Genomic DNA, 18,774 nt, shown 5'->3' with positions numbered 1-18,774 from the left:
AACACATCTTCCATTCAATTTCCAATCTATATGATTTTGCACGAGCCAGTTCTGTAATAGGTACAGTCAATAAAGTGTATTTAGATAAAAAAACTAACAAGAAACTTTCAGAAAATGATTACAATGGCTGTTTTGCTGGTCATTTTACAGCAGTTCTCACTTTAATTCAGCAGTTAAAGTGAGTCATAATCACCCTCAGTGTAAATAAATATACCAAATGCAGTTCACAACTTACAAGTCTGTCAACACTCAGTACTGCCTCACACAAATCTATCTAGTGTTGAAAAGCCAAGCCACAGGTTGAGTCCATTTAAAGCAACAGTGGTTGGTTGAAAAACAATTCTGAAAGAAAGAACTGCACTAAAAAGACTGATTTATACTAGAAAATAAAGAAAAAAGGATTCTTGGATATTGCTGCTTATGTTTCCTTCAAATAAAATACAACATAGCTAATGTAGGACTTTGGTATCTGCCTCACAGACCCACTTTTAGGAGTACAAAGCCTGAGCTTCACACATTTCCTCACCTAATTTAGCATGTAGGCTGGCAGCAAGTATATGCAAGGTTACAACATTCTGGTATATGACATCAGTGCAAGTCCAAGCTGAGTTTTTATAAAAAGGTTTTTCTGCCATCTTTAATGCCAGTTTTTCAGCAGCTCTTGAATCAGTAAATCATGGTGAAGCTTTATCTCTGCAATGACTTACTCCACCCAGGATTGTCATGATTCTCTCCTAACTCTCTCCTTTATTCCAGTGAGTATCTAAGCAACATATTTGTCCAGAATCAACCTTTTTTTGCTTGTACCAGGTTGTAAATAAACTCTTCCATTACTTCTTTTTTTTTATATACTCACATGCTTTTAAATTTTATCATCATCAGGAAACAGATACATTTATCTACCTACTTTTATCTTATCATCCTATTTACACATTCTTGAAACAGTCCATTAAACCTTTGATGTATTTGCTAGGACAATTTTCAGTGCTCTGATCAGCAAAGCCTTCAAGTCCAACCACACCCAGAACCCAAACCAGCAAAGTTGCCACTTGCCATGAAGACTACCCAGGAGTTCCTATTGTGAAAATTGACAGGAAAAACTCTCACCATGGAGAAATAATGTTTCTGTAACAAGTGAAGACTTTGTACCACAAGATGAGAACTAGAAATCCATCTCCCCGAATTACTGCCAGAATATATGAAGCAAAAATGAAGCAGCAACAAAGGATTATTATTCTCCATTGTTATATACAAGAATCTCTGAATAGATTCATATCAGAATCACAATTGGATAGAAAAATGTTATTTCTAATCTGATTGATTTGAAGTATATTTCAATTTGCTTATTAGATCAATTTGCTGAGTCCCACAGTCACCAGCCATAGGAAGTGCTTTGAATGTAGAGGAACAAAACAAGGCAGGGATTCCTTGGAAAGGCATCTGCCATGACCTTCCCCCTCTCTGGTCTCCTGCACAGCTGCACAATTCCTTCAGAAGAACACAGCAGCTCTGAATGGGAAGAGCACCTACATACTCTGATGAAGCTTAGCACACATCCAACAGTGAATATTCCCATCCACTAAAATCTACTAAAGCTCTTCATGACATCATTTGTCAAACTATCTGTGTGTCCTGGTTTGGAGCACTTCTATTTTCTATCAGAGAAGACAGGTCCTTATACTGTTCATACACACCCTGATAAGTCAGGACCCAAATCAAACTGAGAGGCAGGTCAGAAGTTTGTGATTTTTTTTTCCTTATGTCTACAGCCAGAGCAGAATGAGAAAAGGAATGTGGAAGAAAGCCTTCTCCTGCTTTTAAAACTAATTAATGAATTAAATAGGAAGTCATGGCCACTCTCTTATAGAGGGCACAGGCTAGAAATTGAATGCAAAAGAAATAATAATAATTAAAGGAATGCAGAGCTTCTGCTAGATTAGATCCCAAAGTTCAGAATTTGCTTAAATCGTGTTTCTGCAGCTCCTAGCACCCACACAGAAGCAGTGGGGAGCCTGTTCTGTGTACCAACATGAAGTGATTTATCTAACCCCTCTGGAACAGCTTAGGAACCTCATTCCACAGTAAAGGTTAAAAGATTATGACCTTCACGAAAACCTGCCAAGAAAACTACATGAATACAGTCCATGTTCAAGTTTCCATTTGCTTTTTCAGATTTGGAGATGATAACATAGATATATTTGCCTAGTTAGGGAACATGAGTGAAGCTAGCTCTTCAGAACACTTGAAAGTCTGGGTGGGGAGGAGAAATGGGTAGGAAGACATAATCTTTTCGTGAAGCATGTGATTATCAGATGTTAATCATCTTCCTTTTAGCCTCTGGACAGACCTGTGGTTCATGAAATACAACCAGCAAGTGAACTCAGCATTTCAGCATCACACAACTTCCTTGCCAGGCTCAGAATAAGAAAACTGGCAATAAATAAATAAATAAGCCATGTACACACACATGTAACTCCACATTATAATACTTCTCCTGCTTGGAAAAGCAATAGGAATTCAACAATAGGAATTTATCAGTTCCTTTCCACCATTTAAAACAATTCATCTGCTTTCCTTCACCTCTAATTTTGCAGGTTTGTAGCAACATCCTGCAATTAAAAGAAATTGTACTTTCTTCCCTAAAATACCAGGCACCAGTACTGTTTTTCATATAGCTCCACTCCAGCAACCAGGTTTCCATAGTATCAAGAGACTAAAAAAAGCTAACGGGCTTCAGAGAAATTAATTTTCATATAATGTCTTCTGGTAATCACCAAACTATACTGCAAAACCAGCATTTATTTATTTGGTGTTAGTCTTAACACCTAATCCCAACACCTAAAAGCTGCAGATGGAAGAGATGTTGTATTCCTGTATTGCCTGAACAGAGGAGAGACAGATTTCTGCAGGAGTGAAGATCATCCATAGCTCTGCTCCACAGAAAACCCTGGATAGCCAAGATGGCTGGATGCCACTGGATGGCTTCTAGGTGGCCAAGAATTGGCTGTTTATACTAAGCAGCTTATCTTTCTACACATTTTCTATTTTTAGAGGATTTTGTAGTAGGAAGTTAGGGAAATAGTGGTTTTCATATTCACTAGAAGTTAGAAAGCTCCCTATGGATAGCTCCACACTCCACACAGTCCCATGAGCTTTGGCAGAAACCCTCAGAGTAGAAATGGTAGGAAATTCTCTTAAAATACTGTGGCATTTGGGTCAAAATGCCTTAAAACTGCTAACAGAGAACTGAATGGATACAAAGGTAATTCTCACTGTTCCTGCCATCACAATTCCTTCCAAATCCTCCCTTCAAAGAAGCACAAAAATCAGTTCTCAGTTTCAAATACTTGTTAAATTTCTGGGAATCGGATAAATGATACCATTTTCTCCTTCACCTTGGGGCACAAGCCCAATATACACCTCATGTAGCATCAAGGCTAAAGGAAAATGCTTCCCAGTTTTGCTCACAGCCTGAACAGCAAAGTGCTTTCATTTCTGTCTGCTCTTCAGTCTCATTTTAAAGCACATTATTTCTTTATGTGTGAATAACTGAGCTCTTCTAAGAACCAAATTATTTTTTGCCTGCCCATTTCCCTCTATGTCAAAAAGGTAACAGTCTTATTACTGTATTTTTAAAATTAAACAAGACTTGCTCATCTTTTTATGATCACACTGAGCACATTCGGAATACCATCACTTCCTACAGTAAGCACGTGAAAAACAGATAAAAAGAACAATCAAAAATAGTTATGTGCAGTGTTTTTGTGCAGATCCAAAGCACTTTGAAGGCACAGTCATTCCATTCAGCTGCCACCATCCGCTCAAAAAACTAAACAAAACCAAACCCTCATTCACTGAGTGCAAGTGGAAAGAAAGCAAAACACTTCTCCATCAAGTGAAACCTGAATCCACTTGGTCAGATACTGTATAGACTGTTGAGCACTTGTACCACAGCTGCTCCTTTTCCAAGACCTCATTGTCCCAACTCTCCAATACATCTGCAGTGACACTTAAGCAGAAGAATTCCAAAAGCAAAACAGGAAGGAAGTTTTTTTTGGGTGCTGAGAGCTTTCATTGCTAGAAGTGCCAGGGGTTTGCTTGTGCTTAATAGACATCACTTACAGATGTCACCAAGAGGATGATGAGTAACTGGTTAACAGAAATAAGCTTTTTTATCCTCTAATGATTGGTTGAATCAAACTTTCTGTCAACTAAACATACAGATTTAAAGATAATGGTGCCCAGACTAGAGGGAGGGGTGTGTGTGTGTATACACATGTATAAAATCCTAGAATGAGTTGGGCTGGAAGGGACCTTAAACATCATCTAGTTCCAACCCTCTGCCATGGACAGAGACTCACAGATATATAAACACGTGTGTGTGTGTGTTCAAACACTGCAGCTTTGGTAAATCTCTCACCATGAAAAAGATAGAAAAATATTATTTGTCCACTTGAACCAAAACCTGACCTAGATGCTGTCTAGGAACAGCCCAGCTCAGATCCTGACTGTTCTCCTGCCAAAGAGGAGTCTCCCTGCATGGGCAGGAGCAGCAGCCAAGTTGGCATCAAAGCACCCTAATGCAAGACAGTGAACTAACACGGATCTTAATCTTCTGGTCCACCAAAAGGCCTAAGTGTGAGAGGTAAATACAGCAGAGAAAAATGGAAGAATAATGTTGGTTTTGCTTTCTTCCTCCTACACACAATGCCAGGGAGGCTGCATGGAGCTGCTCTCCACACTTCTGGGAGGATATGAGCAAACTTTCAGCTGCAGTGTGATAATCCCTGTTATTACTAAGATGCTAACAAAGCCTCTGTTTATTTCCAAGAGAGAAAAAAATAACATGGTCCCCACAAGGCTGCCTGGGAAAATAAATACATTTAGATTTAGATCTGGTGGTAGAAGTTTCAAAGTTCACACTGGAAAACAGAGAAAACTCAGCCACAGGGTAATTAATGAAGATTATCTAAGGATGGGAAGGTTTCTCTCTCTTGTTAAAAGGATTTAAATGAGTTAACAGAAGGCTTTGTAAAGCCACTAATTCGCTCAGCCACTGAACAGCAATGTAAGACCTAACATTGCTGCACTTGCCAAAAATATTCATAGTTACTACAGTCTAAGTTACAACAATAAAGTTCAAAGTTTGCTTTCCAGATCAGTTTTGAAGTTTGTACAAAGTTCTTACTGGAATAAACCAAAAATGTAAGCCATTGCTAAAGAGGAATCTAAAGATACTTGTGGGTGTAGATGCTTATTTAATTTATAAAAAAATATTTCAGAGATTTTAAATGCCTCCCTAAACACTTATTGCTACTTCTTACAGAGGATAGATATCCTTAATACAATGATAAAATAATGCTGTCTGTAATGAACTGTCTATCTTCCACCTATCACTACCTAAAGAAAAGTTTGTACTAGTAAATTGTATAAACACTTGAGGATAAAGAATTCCAGAAGTTTTACTCCAGACGTGTTGCATGTTTTAGTACAAGTACCAGCTGAAGAATTCTGCAGCAAAGTGATGACATTTCTTCTGTTACAATCTCTGGTTTTGATCCTCAAATTAAACCTTGAATTTTGCCCTTTTTTTGTTTTCAAGGAATAATTCACTGGTTTTATCTAGTTTCCACTTTAATTGGAATGTAAATAAACAGCCATGCTGTTCCAGAGCCAGTAACATTTCAATTTATCTGGAAAAATAAGAGATTTTATGGCACAATAACACAAACTAATTTAGAGAACAAATGCATTATTCTGGTAAAATATTGCAGAATTAACTTAGCTTCTGAGTATTGATATCATAACACTTGTTTGTATGAGAGATGCTCTGTGGCAGCTGAAAAATCCTCACATCACATCACACAACACCTGCAAAAATGCTGCACATTCATGGGTACAACAATGACAAGTGGTTAATAATCCACTGGGTTTTAATTTAGGAATACAGTTTATATCCTACCACGTTTAAAGAAAGCCCAAAAAACTATTCTGAGTTAAAACAGGTCTCCCAGTTTAATGGATTTCATTATTCAAAGATGCTTAGACTTGCATACGTCATCAAAGGAAATCTCCAAAGAAAACACAGCCCCAACCTACAGAATTCTGAAGTCATGTTTCAAGGCAGAACTCTCTGAGCATTTACAACCTTGAACAGGTGTAGTATAGAAATCAGTCACTGATAAGGGGTTTGGAATACAATGGTTGTAGTGTGTTTAATCTCTTTCTAATGGAAACACTAATTCTTAGGTTGGATAGAACTTGCCCTAATATGTTGCTTTACTTCTATCAGTCTTTTTAATTAGGCAGATAACAAGTTTCAAAAAAACATCAACTAAAATAGTGAAAATAACAGTAGGACAAGCTCAGTTGTAAGAACCAAATCACAAACTTTCTCCTTTTGTGATTGCTTATCAAATCTAAGATAAAATCACCTGAATTGGCATCTGTTGAATTGCTTATGAAAATCCACACCTAATGACAGGTGTCTCTACCTCACTCTTTCAGCTCTACAACTACTCATGGGCTTTCCCAGTACATTTTATCTGTGCTCTATCCAGGAAAGGCACTACACACATCACAATTTTTATAAAAAAAAAAATAAATGACTGGGTTTGAAGCAGGGAGAAAAACCATATAGTGTCAGCAATTTCCACACAGGCTCTGTGAACACTGTTTGCAAAGGCAACTGTAACAATCTCTGAAGTCTCTTGTTAAAATTAACTGTACAGAAACAAATCAGTTTCACATGGCTGTTCAGAAAAACTGCAAACCTGATAAAATCTCAGTCATGTGATACCGTGTTCCAGCTAATACCTTCTCCATTTACCTGCTGAAGCAAGACAACACCTATTCTTCCTTCTCTGTACATATCTTTGATTTGTTCTGCTCAACATGCACGAACCCTAATGCTGAATTATTAGGAGGCTTCACAGTTGATACTGAAGTATTGAAGGCCTTGAAGTCTTACCCTCTTCAGAAGATTCCAGACCATAACTACACATGAAAAAATGGTACCTTGTCTTCTTCAACTTTATGATCTCTCCTGCTCCCAAAGAAAGGATCTCTCTTCCTGTCAAACTTGTCTTCCCAGAGTGAGACTCCCCATATCTCCATGACCCTAAGCCACCAAACCTCCTTAAGCAAGAATGAAACATCTGCTCCCCCTCACATTTTGCCCTCTGCCAAACTGGACTCTCTTTCCCCTAAAGCCTGTCGCTTGCTGCAAGTGTTATAAATGGGACTAATTAGGATCCTAGTTGCCCATTAACTCTTTTATTATTCATGTGACATTTATGATAAATGCATTATATTACTTACAAATGGGTGAGGTGGCACTTACACACAGCAGCATAAACTTTGGAGTCATGGGAGGAATCACTTAGCAATAAGACAGGCTAACCACACCAGTGCTGATAACCACTTTGCTGCTGTGTAATGTGCCTTCAAATCTCAGCTCAACACATGAAATAAAGGAGCCTGGAATTTTGAGAAGTGCAGGTGGACCAGTTCTTTGTGTTTAACAGCAGTAGCTTTTGCATCAATGCAAATCTCTCCAAAGATGGCTTTCTCCAGCTAGCCAGGGCTGTGCACTGCACGCTGTGCAGAAACCAGGAAAGAAAATCCTGCTTTTCTCCCACATAGAAGTCTTCTGCAACAGCAAAGTTGTCATTTCTCAGGATTACCATATCCCCGTAATTAAGTTGCAAAATTCATAACCCCAACGAACAGAAATTACACAGAAATGGATTTGATTTGCATGTAATAATGGCTTCTTTTGGAATTAATTGCAAATATGCTGGAGTATGGATTAACAGCCTGATTCAGCAATGCACGTGTGTGTTTGACTGCTCTTCTAAGCTAAGGCTAGGAGTAAATTGTCTAGACAATTAATTATGATTCTTCTCTCATTTGCAAAAAAAACCCCAACCCAGTAAAGCTTTGTGCAGAATGAGTTACCCAGACCTGCATCCCTCCAGAGATCTTAAAAAAAAATCCATGGGCACAGTTGTCATTCTGTAATGCTCTTCATTAAATCACACATTATTCACCACCAAATCTATCTGTGAAATCTGCCAGCACAGAGACTTCCTCTGGATTAAAAGCCTAACAAGAAATCAACTTCTAAAAATAAAGCCTTGTGTAAAAGCCCCACCTCACTCAGTGAGGATAGTTCTGAAAACACCCTTGCACAAAAAAACACATCTCTACAATTTCTAAGCTGCTGTTTATCAGTTTTCTAAATGTTTATTCTTAAGTAAACAAACAGAAAGGGAAATGTACTTTGAAGACCTAGCTAAAAACGCACATCTATTTACTTTAGAAGCCTGCAAAGCCTCTTTTTTCATTGCTACAGTGTGAAGAAGTGGTGCAACTATTTAAATTCTATCACCATGGGAGTTCAATGCACACAACAAATAAAAGCTGCATATTCTATCCTCTCCCAAATGGAAAGATGAACTCTGCAGAAATAAATGCTGTAGCACCAGCAAATACTTTAACAATACATGTATGTGACAGAAGAAGAAAACATCAACCAAAATCAATAGATGTTACAGACCTGACTTGGTGGATCTATCCCCAAAGACCAGTTTTCAATACCTAGTTTCAGGGAATCACAGCATTGCTTTATTGGTCATGAAAAGGTTGTGGGGAGAAGAGGAAGAAAATCCCAAATCATGATTTTGCTGCAAACTGCCCAAGGAGAATCAACTATTTAAACAAAACCTAAAAGATGAACCAAAAATCCTCCAAAATATCAGACATGAAGATATTTCTGGTCTGAATGAAGAGAGTATTTATATATACCCTTTTTATAAAGTAATTTATACTGCAATAACATCCATTGCTTATTTTTTTTTGTATTTATAGTGCACTGTTGGAAATACTCAATTTCCAGCCACAGTAATTTGCTTTATTCTCCATGGTTACTAAACAGCACTAGACCACAGATATTTCTGATTGCAGAAACAGTTGCATAAAAGTCATTCATTTTGGTGACTCTCTAAAAATATTTAGAACAGAACTGATAGCCTACAATAAATATTGAAATTCATCTAAATGACAGTAATTCAAAGAAGAATGAAATCTCCCAAATATCCCTGATAGTGTATTCCCAAAGAGCAAGAAGAACAACCAGAAAATTCCCAGCTAACCTGACCAGTGTTCTCTGTAACTGCTTTGCTAAGTGCTGCACGAGGTTTTAAACAGATCAAGTGAAACACTTTATTGGTGTTAGTTCACTGAACTTGCTGCTCAGAAGCATCACACACTTTTCCCAAAGCCAATTCTACAATGGGAACATCACTATTCCCCCAACAGAGCACTGAGAATCAAACGTCAGGATCTCCTACCTCGATCAAAAAGTCTCCAGTTCTCAGGCCAGCTTGCCATGCTACTCCCCCTTCATCCACAGATTCCAAGTACTGCAAAGCAGGAAAGGCTGGAGTTGGGGTGAATTCTTCAATTGGTGTGTCAGCTTTAAAAATAAATACCACATTAAAAAAAGAAAGTTATGGAGTGCTTGCAAATACCACTTGACTACAGGCCTGTTATTGGCCATTCCAATTTAGGGCTGAAAAATGGTGGGTGCTACAAGTGAGAGGACTGTGCCTCAGAGATCAAGATGCTGGGGACAGAGTACAATCTCTCTGCAACAGCAATCCACAGGTCTTCAATTCAGAGAGAAAAACACATGCTGCTTTCCTGACACAAACCCAATCCAGCTGTATGAGGCACTAGCTGGATTCTGAGTATTCCAGGATATTCAGTATTAGTTCAAGTAACCCTTTTGTATGTCTGGCAAAATGCTTGTAACTCTGGCAACATCCAACTGAAAATGAGTAATGTAGTGTAGCCAGAAGAGAGCATCTGGCCAAACTGGAGGGAAAGGGGTGGGTGGGAAAGGATGAAAAAGATCAAACAGAATTTTTTTGTTCTAGATTTAGATGTCTATAACAAAGAAGAAATCACTTTTTCGGAAAGGAGGCACAGCTGGCCCTGTGACAGCCCTCCCTCCTTCTCTGTGTCACGTACACATACGAGCAGGAAAGTCCTTGGGTCTTTCACCTGAGGTGCCCTCACTGCCACAGAGAAAATCTGGGGGAAATTGTTTGGCTTCCACAGAGGGAGTAACCTCTGCTCACAGCACTGACAGCTCATGCCAGCGCTCAGTGAAAAGGGAGTGCTATTGCCTTGCCTAGTACAACTCTAGAAATTTTATTTAGCTAAAACTGCAAAAGCTTTTCCAACCCTGAAAATCTATGGTGGAACTAGTTTAGGGGTGGGTAACGGGGCAGGGGGTATCAAAAACCATGTCCCAGGAATGAAGCTAGGGAATAATTTTCATGCTCAAGCAAGGCAAGGGAGAACCCATGTAAAATAAGGGGGAGCAAGAGATGGGACATACCATCAGATATATATATTTTTTAATACAAAAGGAGCAAACTGCACTGAAAGTTAAAAAGCAAAGCATTAAATAGAATGCCTTTTTTAACTCTTAAGAAAGCCATTATTCTAGATTTTAGCCTACAGAGAAGTCCCATGCAGTTTCACATATGAACAGCTTTAAAAATGAGCACACTCCAGGCCATGCAACATACGTGCAGCTTCTGAAGATATAAAAAAAGATCATATTTTCATACTAAAACTGCACCAATGTCACCTTGCAGAAGATCCACACCTATTTTAAACAAAACATCACTCTCTTGTCTATTCCTATTCGCAGACCTATTTAAACAGACTGACATTTGAAATAAAGCATGTTTTATAAGGAAAGCAGCTTTCCCATAGTTAGGGAAACTGCAGAACAAAACAGATTCACGACCAAATATTACATATAGCAGCACAATAAAAATCCAGACAAAACTTTCTCCCCCCAAAACGATTATACACTGCTTCTCCTATGTAAAAATGCAAACTGCTTCAGACAGAAGCCACTAAAATCCATTCGAGTAGTATAGCATACAGAGAATCCTGTTGTCTAGCAACCAAGTGCACCAAGAATAATTCCTGCTTATATTCCGAGATGTATAAATTTCTTCATGCCACTGCACATCACACACACACACACAGATGCACATACCTTTTGCCCCTCTGAGCACAAATCCAAATCCTTCATTGTCTTTTTTCTGCAGGACCACTGCCTTTTCTTCTATTATGCAGTCACTGTAGAGAGAATTCCGAGGATAGCGACCATTATTACATCCCTTCATCACCACTGTAGTAGCTGCTCCTCCAGTGTGCAGGTTCATCATCATCACAGCCCGTTAATCAAATAATATTGCAGTAACCAAGCATGGGAAAATATAGAACAAATAGCAGCGAGGGGAAGACAAAGACTAAGCTTAATGATAAAAGAGAACATGACAAAGCAACTTAAAAGGAATGAAAAAAGCAGAGAGGAAAAAGAAAGAAGAAGAAATCATGCATGGTGGTTTGTGTTCTATATGAATGACTGAAGGAACATGTGATCATGTAATCTGTGGGCTAGCTAGGACTCTAAAAGGAAAAAAAGTAAGTGAACTGAACGACAGTATCATTAATAAACTCCTCAATCGTGGATGTACCAGATGCATCTTCTAGTGAAGCCAAAATGAAACCAACCAGAAGAAAAATGAGGCAGCATTTTAAATTTAAAGATAAGAAATTATGATTTTCTATTAGCTAACTAAAAGGCACAAATATATTCTGAAAGCTATGCCTTGCATCAAAAGCCCTTTTTCAATCCTATTGAATGTTGCATGCTGCAAGAATCCCACATGATCATCTGACAGCCTACAATGCTAACAACGTGCAGCTGCCTTGGCGTCATCAAGCACAAATTTCCACAGCATCAAGAATCTGCATAATTGAAATAGTAACAAGGCATGCACAAGCAGGAAAACACATTTCTAAGGAATATTTCCTGTCCTCTGATAAACAATTAATATTATAAAACAAGGAGATGGTGTAAAGGACTATTTATGTAAGCAGTATGCCCTTAAAGAGAAAGTAGCCTTAGGAATCTTGCTGTCATTGGCTAAGATAAAAGTAGAAGGTAGATGAAGAAAATGCATAAAATACACATTAAAATGGGACCTTTCAGATACAGGGAACGACCTGCAAAAGCCTTGAGTTGTTTAGTGTCTTTCATTAAACAGGAGGTTACTAAAAATAAACTCCAAGGGGGGGAAAAAAAAAGGGGGAGAAAAAAAAGCTTCTGAATGCTCTTTTAGGGACAAAACCTTTGCACAGCACAAGTTGCACGACATTCTTTGGAATAAAGGCAGTGTCAGGGGTTAAGTTCATGAATCCTAAGCACTGCAGACCTGCTGCTGTAAAAAATCTGCAGAAATAGTTCAGACAGAAAGAAATATGAGCAAGTTTTCTTTTCTCAATTTTTTACTAGCCAACTTGTGTTACCACTGGTCCCATAGAGATCCAGTCCCTGAAGCAGATAATGCAATAAGAGACCAACCAGATCTGCTTCAGGGCCATTAATAATCCCAGAGGGGAGGAGAAAACTAGATAAAAATTAGTGTGACCTTTTAGTTTAAGGTCTGAACAAAGAGAAGGATGATGACATCAGGACATCAATGAACAGCTTCCAAACTCCAGATTTTTCATGACTATCCTTTTGGTGACTTTCCAACTCTGAGGTATGAAACTTCACGTTACTGCTAAGGTGAGGATGTAACTATGTCTTCCAAATTACAGAGTATTTACCTCCACTCATGACTTAAAACTACAATGGCAACTTTCTGAGTAAGAGATGATCTTTGTAAGTACCAACAGCTTTTGCATGTTGCATCTCAACTCACTATTATTTACAGTATCGTTCAGATGTTACTTTTTCTTACAGTTAATACCTCTGCTACAGAAAGGATACAATCAGAAAATGTGTGTCTCTTGAGAGAGCCAAACACACTCCTGTTCAGGGGTATTGGAGTGGGATGGAATATGGAACTCTCTGAGCCCATACTGGAACACTGAAGCTCTCCATCAATGTCCTGATCTTACAGAAGCTGAGTGAACCTGACAGTGTATTCCCACTCACATTTTCAAGGTTGGGCTTTCTACTTATCCACTGAAGAGTCAACAGCATAGTTTGCTCCAGCTTTTTTCTTAATACACAGTCAAATTAATAAACCTCATTTACTTCAAGTTTCCTTGTGACCAATCAATAGCTTAGTAGAGGTTAGAAAGCTACTTCTGAGAACCTAATCACAACAAGAGTTTGGTGCAAACAACACTCTCCTCTCCCCTACCCAAATCCCACTCTCAATGCAGTAATGTACAGAATTCAGAAGCCTATCAGCTCAGTGTCTCCACACACCTTGCTCTGATTCTTTCATCTTTGTTGACAAAACCAAACAAATTCATATCCTTCCTTAAAAAGCTGAAGGCTGAATTTCCAAAAGCAGCGCTCAGAAAACTTGGGATGAATACACCTCATCAACATTAGGCACTTAAAAAAAATAGGTATCTATGGCCCTTCCACAGTTGGCTAATGAAATTAAGAGGCATTTTCAAGTCATGCTCACTTCACAGGTCTACGATGTTCAGATTAAAGGTATAAAAACCATCTTTGACTTTCTTATCATGTACAGCACATTTATTGCCTGAACTACACGGTTTATACTTCAGTTCAGATGTTGAAGGTGGGAATACTAAACTGCCAACATTTTACAAAGTTTTGAGTTTTACATGCAATGGGGAGGGAAGAGGGAAGGGAAGAAGAAGCACAACATGACTTTCGGTAAGAAAATACACAAACTGATCTCTATTATTTGACAAATAAAGCTTACTAATATATGGTTTCAGTCATGTACTACATAAAGCAAAAAACATCACAGCCTGTAAAGCAAAAATGTAGCTTTGAAAAAAATGTGTAACCATTACTTCTCATTCATGTACTAGGAGAAGGGAACCTGCAATAATCTTATGGCATGAGCAGTTTAAAGTTGTTAAAGCAATCACAGAAAGCAAATTGATTCTCCACACACCCCAGTGCTGCAGAATGAAGAACCAGCAGCAGGTAAAGGATGGAAAACCAACAAGCATATAAAAGTGAACTGACTTGCAACCTCCACACCCCTTCTCCCAGCAAACCCACTGTGCATTCCCAAGAGAAAGGGAGAGAAGAGGGGGAAAGTTTGACCTCTGACTGTTTGCAATGCTGCTTTTGTTTGCTTTGCCATGCCATGCTTTGCTCTGTGTCAGTGCCAGGGTGGACTTCACTGCAGACAGGAGAAGGTCTGTTCACAGTCTACCTGGTCTTGGCAGGCAAAGTGATTCCAAATAGAAAAGTAGGTCACAATTTCTCACCATGAGCCTTCTTGGCAGCATTTCTTTGATCCTGAAGGTGTTGTAAATACTTAGCAGCAGAATGCACACAGGGTATAGCTCCCAGTGACAAATGAAGGTGACATTACATTACAAGCCTGTACAGAGGTCTGAGCTCAAGCAAGAGGCAGAGGCATTTCTTCCCAGATGCTTTCAGTACACTGTACAGCTGCACATGAGGCTGAACAGTCCCTGTTATCTGTGATATGCCAAATCTCAACAGGGAAAATCCTTGAAGTCCATTGCTGTCCCATCTCAACCCAAGATGAAAAAGCATCCATTTCAGAGATGAGTTCTCAGAATATTACCAGCTCCATATTATGGTCATAAAATGAGTAATTTTAAAATCAATAGCTCATTACTTAAATAGGGCATGCACTACTCTGACTTTGGGCTCTGGAAGCCCAAGATTCATTGCATACAAAGTTAAATGCAAAAGACATCCTATCAAGAGCAGAATATTTCTGCACAAAGCACAAGCATAAAAATTTCAGGCCAAAAAGTCAATCTAAATCTTTGCTTTATTCAAACAGTCAATATCAGAAAATATATTGGTTCATCGGTTCCTGTAGCTTCCTTAACAATTTAAGGCTCAAGAATTGTGCAGAGTTGTCATAATTTGCATAATTTTACAGGTTTACCAATGGAGAAAGGGAAATGCAGAGATTTACCCACAGTCAGTTTGGAACTCAGCACTGTTAGGTTCAATGTAACAACCATCATTTGTGTGGGTTTTGCAAGACAGCATAAATTTCTACTTTGCTAACAGCCCATTAGGATAATACTTGAGGAAGGAAGTAGAAGTGTCAAGTCCTTCATAAAGATGTCTACGAAGAAAATAAAGGTTGAAGCACAGGTTCCTGATGGAGGCAAACCCATGAAACCCATCAGCTTCCTTCTCTCATCTAGAATAACTACACCCTATCTTAAAGTATGACTTATTCTACCAGTTAAAATACTAAATTACAGAGATAGAAACTATCAGGATATGTTTGCATCAAGTGTATCATGGCTGATTTCAATCTGAAAAGCAGCGTGCAGAGTACACTCCCCTGAAAATTATCATTATCTGGAAACAAAAGTGGCTACTTGGTATATTGTCAAGCTCTCCCTAAGGCAGAGAAAAAGTGAATTAAAATAGGGATTATTTCCCTGATTCTCTGCAATCATGCATTCCCTAGAAACATAACCTCTTCAGCTTCAACAAACTGGACTACAGCCTTCCAAGGCATAAAAGCTGTCTAACAGCTCACACATGAGAATCAAACAACTAGAGTTACAACTACATGAACAGCCTTCCCAGCCCACAACCCCTTCAGTCAGGTCCTTTCTCTGTCCTCAAGTGAGAAGTTACTCTCTCCAAGTTCACTTTTTTCAGTTGACCAAGTAAATCTAAATCTCTTCATCAGCTCTTTTTCATGTCTTCTCCTCTGTACTCTTGCTATCTTTTTGAAAGATCTACTGAATTCACAGCTAGTTACAGCTCACAAGAATGAAATGCTCTGCCAGGTGCAATAAAACAATATCTAAATCATGCCATAAATTCATAAGCAATCTCTGAATGCAGTCACACTAATTCATTTCAGGCTAAGATAGGCACTTTATGGTGGTTATGTTCAAGCCCACAGAAGGGCATTTGGGAAATCTGTTCCAGAGGAGCTCTTTGCTGCATGTTTGACAGTCAATCTCTGTTAAAGGCACATCAAAAATATTCTCTCCAGGTATCTACAACTTTTTTTGGAAGTTATCTGCCTTGATACTGCATAAAATGGAAATTTTGTCTACAGCAAATCTTATTGTAGGATATAATGAACTTCCATGGGAAAGCATTTGCTGTTCCTGCTGGAAGGGGTCAGCCTTACTAGAGTCATCTATTCTAATGACTTCAGAAAAATTGGCTAATCCTAGTAATTAAAGCCTTCAAGATTAATGAAGACTCTGTATGTGATTGCTCAGGTTTCCCATCTGTAGGTCTCACAGAAAAGCTTTCACAGTGTAACATGCACATACAGTGGAACAGCAATCACATGCACTAGAGGTATTAGCCACAGCAGTGAGTATGGATCTGTGCACAGCAAAGAGGAAAATACACAGACAGCCCCTACCTAAGCCCACTCACAACCCAAAGAGAAACAGAGAGATGGAGCTAACCATATATGCAAACTCATAGTAACCTCCCTGTAATGTGTAATCATAGAATCACAGAATGGTTTGGGTGGGAAAGGACCTTAAACATCATCTAGTTCCAACCCCCTGCCATGGGCAGGGAACCTTCCACATGTTGCTGTCACATGCAGAGATTCTCTCCCATGGTGGTGCCTTTCACAGCATCACAACACAGTTTGTGTTAGGAGTGTGTTGTCTGGTAAGTATACGATACAGCTTTGAACAGCAACAGGTTATTATGCTACAGAATAATTCCCAACCCAGTGCTCCTGCTTCTGACTGAATATTTTTGCAGTTTCTCATGATAACATCTTAAATAACCAATAATAATTTCAAGCTATTTTGGTCAAACATGTTTCACCATTTTTCACAGTGTGTGTTTACTTTTGATGCTTTTCATTTTTCCAACTACTTATTCCCACCTTCCAGCAACACTTTCTGTAAGCACAATATATTCTTACAGGAGATATTCAGTAAAAATAAAATTACATATCTTGTCCTGCCTTGTGTCAAGTGCTTACTCTGTACAACTGATCAATCCTAATTTCAGTCATATAAGACAAGTCTAAGTGATTTTCCTTTAGAACATATGTTTATCTGAAGGTTTGTAACAAGATGTGTTTGGGAGGAAGAAAATATTTTCAAATAGATGGTTAAGTACCTGAACATTATACTTAGGAAAGACACAACCCACCATTAGACCAGAAATGCTGGAGAACAGTAAACTTCAAGTTGACAAATTCCTTCCCAGGTAGGTGATGATAAAAGTCCAAGGATTATAATGATGGTACAATAAATAAAATACAATTGGGAAGGGATGAACAGAGTAACATAGAACTCAAAATTATCCAAGTCACTTTGCTATTTCATCAAAAAAACCCAATTACAAAATCAGGGTTGCACATGGAATTGCAGCATGGAATAAACTGCTTAGTACTGCCTACAGATCTCAGCCTCACAGGTGCTCTCAAAGAATTGCAGCATCCAAGGACAGGATTTTACTAGCACTACCAACTGCTGGTTATGTGTCAGTGCCTGGCACAGCTGGCACTCAAGCAAAAAAACCCCAGAGAAGTAAGAAAAGATCACCACTACTCCTCCTTGCACTATTTTCCTCTCTGGCTTTATAATTTGTGGCAAATAGCTTCAAATTGCAATAGAAAGGACATCATCTAACTTCTCCTCACTGAACTCAGCATAGCCTTGTCTTCCTCAGCTGACCACATTCAGGCCAAGTAAAAGAGTGGGAAAATAGGAAAGGCTATTTCAGCAATACTCCTGAAACCTTCCTATATTCAGATATTTGCCTTCCTGCTCTCCTGTATCAGTGCTGTTTCTCCAGAGTTCCGTAAACATCACGTAGAGCTCTTTGATCAGGAGAACAGCAAGGCTGCAGATTTTGCTTTGAAATTTGTTGATGAAAGAGGGATCTGTCAAACTGCAGCCTGCTTAAAAAGATGTTGAGAAACTCCCCAATTCCTGTATTGCACAGGTCTGTACTCCATAGTGAGGGAATCACATACTACAGCAAAACCTGACAGGGCATCTCACTTCCACTTCAAAAGGTGTTTCATTCACACTTTTAAACAACTAATCAAATCATCTTTATTGGATTTTGAATACTTGATAACCTGGGTAAAATGGAATAATTCTTCACTAAGTTACCAAACCCACTAATATCAGTCACAAAGTGATTCAATAAGAATTAGGAATTACTTTTTCCAGCTGCGAATGACAGAGTTAGCCCAAAGATTAACCATCATTACAAAGAAGCAACCTATGCCACAGACAGGAACAGTGCAAAATACTCAATGGATTTATGCTATAAATCTCTACCAAAAAAATACAGGTTTTAAAAGAGGAACAGCCAATTTCCTGACAGAAGTGCAAAGTAGTTGCACAATTTCTTTATGTAGAACCAAGGAGAAACTTCCTCTCTCTTTCTCCTTCTCTCTCTACATATATATAAATAAATAAGTCCACATTATTTTATTCAACTTTTAATTACACTTAATATGACATTCTTTGGTGTGAGGAGAACAGAGTAGCTAATCTAAAATAATAGTTTGCAAGTCAATTAATTTGCTACTAGTATTTTTTTTTGGTTTTCCCCTTTTTCACCTTAAGTTGCCAAAACAGTAACCACTAAAGTAATATACTGATACAGCAAACCAGGAAGTCAAACACCTTTCTGGAAATAGAAAAAATCCAGTAAAAGCCTCATTTTATATTATATAGAAATCTCAGGATAGGATATGAAGGGACAAAAAAGTCAAAGCTAAG

At 38.5% G+C, this 18,774-nt stretch overlaps 1 protein-coding gene across 1 annotated transcript; it reads right to left on the bottom strand.

Annotated features, from left to right (window-relative positions):
- Positions 1-9,123: 9,123 nt before the first annotated feature.
- LOC103798454 (SH3 and multiple ankyrin repeat domains protein 2-like) lies at positions 9,124-11,837 on the bottom strand. Its single transcript, XM_009070719.1, has 2 exons — positions 11,084-11,837; positions 9,124-9,478 (listed from the first exon to the last, which is right to left on the bottom strand). The coding sequence occupies exons 1-2, from the start codon at positions 11,256-11,258 to the stop codon at positions 9,333-9,335; spliced, it is 321 nt and encodes a 106-aa protein (XP_009068967.1). The 5' UTR covers positions 11,259-11,837; the 3' UTR covers positions 9,124-9,332.
- Positions 11,838-18,774: the final 6,937 nt, after the last annotated feature.

The sequence above is a fragment of the Acanthisitta chloris genome, unplaced genomic scaffold (genome assembly GCF_000695815.1).
Source record: "Acanthisitta chloris isolate BGI_N310 unplaced genomic scaffold, ASM69581v1 scaffold3990, whole genome shotgun sequence".
NCBI lineage: Eukaryota > Metazoa > Chordata > Aves > Passeriformes > Acanthisittidae > Acanthisitta > Acanthisitta chloris.
This window is presented reverse-complemented; position numbering and strand designations above follow the sequence as displayed.